Below are 5361 nucleotides of genomic sequence, written 5' to 3'. Positions count from 1 at the left end.
GATTTTACCTCATGCTTGAATTTTCGTATGTCTTGAGCACTCCAATGGGGTGGAGTTTGTCCTGTCACTAAAAAATTAACTATGTCAGCAAACTAAGGCAAGTTTTCAACTAACATTAATTGCTCATCAGGAAAAGAGTCAAGGATAAGAAAAGTGTGCTCATTTTCAGCAACTGTAAGCCGAGACAAGTGGTCGGCAACTACGTTTTTAGCACCGTTTTTTTCCTTAATGATAAAGTCAAATTCTTGGAGAAGAAGAATCCATCGGATCAATCGTGGTTTGGCACCCTTCTTCGACAATAGATACTTTAATGCTGCATGGTCAGTGAAAACAACCACAGGAGAACCAAGAATATAAGTTCGAAACTTGTCTAATGCAAAAACTACAGCAAGTAACTCTTTTTCTGTGGTAGAACAATTTCTTCGGCTCCATTAAGAGTTTTACTTGCATAAGAAATGACATGTGGGAACTTATTTCTACGCTGTCCAAGTACAGCTCCTATGGCTACATCACTAGCATCACACATTATCTCAAAGGTAATAGACCAAATAGGGGGCTTCATGATAGGGGCTGTAGTAAGCAAGATTTTCAGCTTATCAAAAGCATTTTGACAAGAAAGAGTCCATTCAAAAGCAACATCATGCATAAGCAACTCACACAAGGGTTTAGAGATAGAATTAAAATTTTGAATGAACCTTCTATAAAACCCAGCATGCCCAAGAAAAGATCTGATTTTCTTTACTGTCTTAGGTATAGGAAGCTTGGAGATAAGCTCAATCGTAGCTTTATCAACCTCAATACCTCGAGATGAGACTATGTGACCAAGAACTATACCTTGTTGCACCATGAAGTGACACTTTTCCCAATTGAGAAGCAATTGCTTCTCTTCACACCTGGCTAAAACAGCTTGTAAGTTAGCCAAACATGCATCAAAAGAACTACCATATAGTGAAAAATCATCCATGAATACTTCCAAACTATTTTCAATCATGTCGCTGAAAATACTAAGCATACATCTTTGGAAAGTAGCTCGTGCATTACATAGTCCAAAAGGCATTCTTCTAAATGCAAACGTGCCAAAAGGGCAAGTGAATGTGGTTTTCTCTTGATCCTCAGGTGCTATTTCTATTTGGTAGTAACCAGAAAATCCATCAAGAAAGCAATAAAAATCATGGCCAGCAACCTTTTCTAAAACTTGATCAAGAAATGGCAAGGGAAAATTGTCTTTCCTAGTGGCAGCATTTAATTTTCTATAATTTATGCACATATGCCAACTAGTAGAAATCCTAGTGGGGATTAGTTTAGTTTGCTCATTTTTCACAATGGTAAGCCCAGATTTTTTTGGAACTACATGAATGGGGCTTACCCACTTGCTGTCCACAATAGGATAGATAATTCTTACATCAAGTGGTTTCAAAACTTCAGTCTTTACTACTTCATTCATAGTAGGATTTAATCTCCTTTGCATCTCCCTAGAGACTTTTGCATTTTCTTCCAAATAAATCCTATGAGTGCACACAAGAGGATTTATACCTTTCATATCCGCAATTGTCCATCCAATAGCACTTTTGTGTTGCCTTAAGTCTTCTGTTTATTACCTTCTTGGTTGTGAGTGAGCTGGGTTGAAATCACTACTAGGAAGGTGCTTTCTGGGCCCATGAATGCATACTTCAGGTCAGTCGGCAATGGTTTTAGCTCAAGTGTTGGGATTTCATCGACTGAAGGCTTCAAACTTGCTGTCAATGGTGGAAACTACTCAATTTTAGGCCTCCATTTAGCTTCAAATTTATTTTCTGCATGAAAAACAGTAGAAGCATCAATAGGGGTGTCATCAATGATGAAGTCACAAATATTTTCTAATTCAAACAACAGGTTAGTGGGCAGGTATGCCAAATAAGCCTCTTCCTCAAGGATACTTTCCAACAAATTGACCTCTTGTACATCTTCCAAATCTTGAGGTTGCCTACAAATGTTAAAAATATTCTGTTCGAGGGTCATGTTCCCAAAACTCAGCTTTAAAACAACACTCCTACAATTTATCAATGCATTAGAAGTAGCAAGAAATGGTCTCCCAAGAATCACGGGTGCTTGAAAAGAAGACTTTGGTGTCAAGTGAACATCCAACACAACAAAATCTACGGGGTAAAAAAATTTATCCACTTGAACTAAGACATCCTCAACAACCCCCCTTGGCATTTTAATTGATCTGTCAGCTAGTTGTAAAATGATTGGAGTTGGTTTTAAATCCCCCAAACCTAGTTGCTCATACACATTATAAGGTAGCAAATTCACACTTGAACCAAGATCTAACAAAGCTTGACCAATTTTTGAACTTCCTATAACACAAGCAATTGTAGGTGAACCGGGGTCTTTATATTTTGGTGGGGTATTACTTTGAATTCTGGCACTGATCTACTCAGTAAGAAGGGCTTTCTTTTGCACATTTAATTTTCTTTTAACAGTACACAAACCTTTTAGAAACTTAGCATAGGTAGGAATTTGTTGAATAGCATCCAACAATGGAATGTTAATCCTAACTTGCTTGAGTATTTCTAAAATTTCAGATTGGTGTTCATCTTTGTGTAGGGGAGCCAATCTTTGAGGAAAAGGAGCGGGTACAGGACATGCAATCTTTTCAATTTCAATTTCAGCTTGTTCAACCTCACTCCTTTCAACCTCAATTTGAACAGGTTTAGAGACCTTATCAGACTTGTCTGAACCTTGAGCTGGAATGTTCACCACCCTACCATTTCTCAAAGTAGTGACTGCCTTCACTTGCCTTAAATTTGAACTCTCAACTGCTCCTTGAAGTGGTTGACTTTATGGATTGGCTTGAGGTTGTGCAGAAAATTTTCCTTTCTCTTGGGTACTCAAGGCGGTAGTCATCTTTGTAAGTGTACTCTGGATGTCGTTTACCGCTTGAGAATTTTGATTGTTGATTGTTGCTTGACCTTGCATAAACTGCTGCAAGGTGTTTGATAGCTGCTGCACTGTCTCCTCAAGTCCCTTCTTTTGCATTGGAGGTGCTTGAATTGCAAGTTGAGAGGGCCCCGGAGCCAAGGTTGCTGGAGCTACATGCTGGTCACCCCTCCAACTAAAATTTGGATGGCTCCTCCATCCTGGATTGTAAGAATTAGAGTAAGAACCAGAATATGGTTATTGTATCATGTTTACAGCATTAGATTGGTCCAACAATACTTCTTTGAAAGCAAGGATCGTGGGACACTCATTAGTTGAATGCCCATGATCCTCACATATGACACACTTCTCAAAAAATTTAGGGACAACATGCACTTCATTTACTTTTTTCAATTCCATGGCTTCTATTTTTCTAGACAACAAAGTTAATTTAGCACGCAAATCATCATCTTCCTTTAAAGTATATTTTCCACGACCAGACTTAACTTGCTTAGACCTATCATGCACATCGATTGTGTCCCAAGATTGGGCATTTTTAGCAAGATAATCAAAATATTCAAATGCCTTCTCAGGCTCTTTGTCAAAAAAGTTCTCCATTACACATGGTTTGTACAAATTGGTGCATTTTAGGTGTCAAACTTTCATAAAAGAACTTATCAATCTCCAATTTTCATAACCATGATGAGGACAAGCATTTAAAAGATCTTTGAACCTTTCCCAACTTTGATAAACAGTTTCAGGATCTTTTTGGGTAAAGTTCATGATTTGTCTTTTAAGTGCATTTGTCCTGTGTATTGGAAAAAATTTTTTCAAAAATTAATTTTGCATTTCCTGCCATGTGCCTATGGTTCTAGGTCTCAATGAATTCAACCATGTTTTAGCTTATCTTTAAAGGAAAATGGGAACAACTTAATCATAATAACTCCTAAGTGCAGGTCCGGTCCATGAATGTAGAACAAACCTCTTCAAACTCTTTGATATTCAAATAAGGTTTCTCAGATTCCATGCCATGAAAGTGTGGAATTAATGGAATCATTCCAGGTTTGAAATTAAAATTATTTGCATTCAAAGGTTGAATTATGCATGAGGGTGTGCTAGTTCTGACAGGTTGCAAATAATCTCTAAGTGTCCTATTTTGATTCACCATTTCCCTATCATGATTCTCATTTTCAGTCATGGTGCTATGAGTGTCGATTCAATGCAGAGTTAAAAGATGATAGTAATTCTGTCCTAAACAATTGAGAAGTTTGGTCCCTAGTCCAACCAGTCATACAAACAAAACAGAAAATAAAGCAAAATGTAAGAAAATCTGAAAAAAAAAATTAAAAATATGAAAAATGTCACCCAAGCTGTGAAGAGCTTCACATCACTACAAACGTCCTCTCGGCAAAACAAGAATGCTCTGACAAACACCAGTTGTCCCCGGCAAAACTTGATGGCTTTCTAAATTTGTCTTCCAAGTGCAGAAGCTATCGAGGTAGTACATGGATGAGTTCCAAGGTCATTTCCACAGGGACAACAATGTTCACGAAGTGCAAGAAAATAATGAGTCATGTTTGTGTGAGGGGCGTGTTTGTAACAGGGGCTATTTACACAACTAAGAAAAGAAACAAGAAAATGGAATTTATGTACTAATGTGGGGCGGATTAATGAAAAATGCTTTGGATCTTTTCTCTATATTTTTATGGAATAATTTTCTGAATGCTTGTTAAATTAAAAGAAGTAAAGAAAAATGCTAGAGAAATGAGTGCAAGACAAATAAAAACGACAAAAATATCAACTAAAAATACTTAGGATTTTAGTGGTGGCCATGCGGTGGCTCACGGCGGCGGATCGGCCACTAGAAGTGAAATGCGGCCTTGGAGAGTGAGGAGAGTGAGAGCTGTACATAGCTCCTTTGGACATGAAATTTGTTGGAGAAGGTCGTGGTGATGAGAGGAACAAGGTGGTGGTGGTGAAACACTATGGGTAGCCATGTACGGTGGTGCACAGTGGTGCAACTGTACGTGTGTGAGTGGAGACCCATCGGAGAAAGAGAGATAGTTAGGGAGAAAAGAGGACATGGGAAGGAAGCCCATGATGTAATAAATCCATCGGTGGTGCTTGGTGGTTGTTTTGGTCGTGCATGGTGGCTCAAGGAGGAGAAAATGGGTGTAAAACCCATTTTCTTGGAGGAAGAAAGAGAGAGAAGAGGTTGCCGAGCTCACCACCGGTGAGGTAGTGGTCACCTGTGGGGAAGGATCATGCTAGAGGTGCAGGTGGGGCATGGCAGCTGGAGGTGGCATCGACTAGAGTGAGCAACCGAATGGTGGAGGCAACCATCACACGTATGTCAGGCATGGGAAGGGAGAGAGAAGAGAGAAAAGGAAAAAGAGAAAAAGTGAGGAGGAAAAGAGAGGGGCCTGGATATTTAATCCCAGTCCTACACTCTGGAATCGTCAA

At 38.9% G+C, this 5361-nt stretch overlaps 1 protein-coding gene and 1 non-coding gene across 2 annotated transcripts; one reads left to right on the top strand and one right to left on the bottom strand.

The window, feature by feature from the left end:
- Positions 1–1752: 1752 nt before the first annotated feature.
- On the bottom strand, positions 1753–3681 carry LOC122278589. The gene is made up of 4 exons (XM_043088768.1): positions 3597–3681; positions 2901–3119; positions 2472–2804; positions 1753–2336 (listed from the first exon to the last, which is right to left on the bottom strand). The coding sequence occupies exons 1-4, from the start codon at positions 3679–3681 to the stop codon at positions 1753–1755; spliced, it is 1221 nt and encodes a 406-aa protein (XP_042944702.1).
- On the top strand, positions 3593–3699 carry LOC122280176. The gene has a single exon (XR_006229763.1). It is a non-coding gene; the product is annotated as a small nucleolar RNA R71 (small nucleolar RNA).
- The last annotated feature ends 1662 nt before the right edge of the window (positions 3700–5361 follow it).

The sequence above is a fragment of the Carya illinoinensis genome, chromosome 10 (genome assembly GCF_018687715.1).
Source record: "Carya illinoinensis cultivar Pawnee chromosome 10, C.illinoinensisPawnee_v1, whole genome shotgun sequence".
NCBI classification, from domain to species: Eukaryota; Viridiplantae; Streptophyta; class Magnoliopsida; order Fagales; family Juglandaceae; genus Carya; species Carya illinoinensis.
Note: the sequence above shows the minus strand (reverse complement) of the source record. Positions and strands in the feature narration are given on the sequence as shown.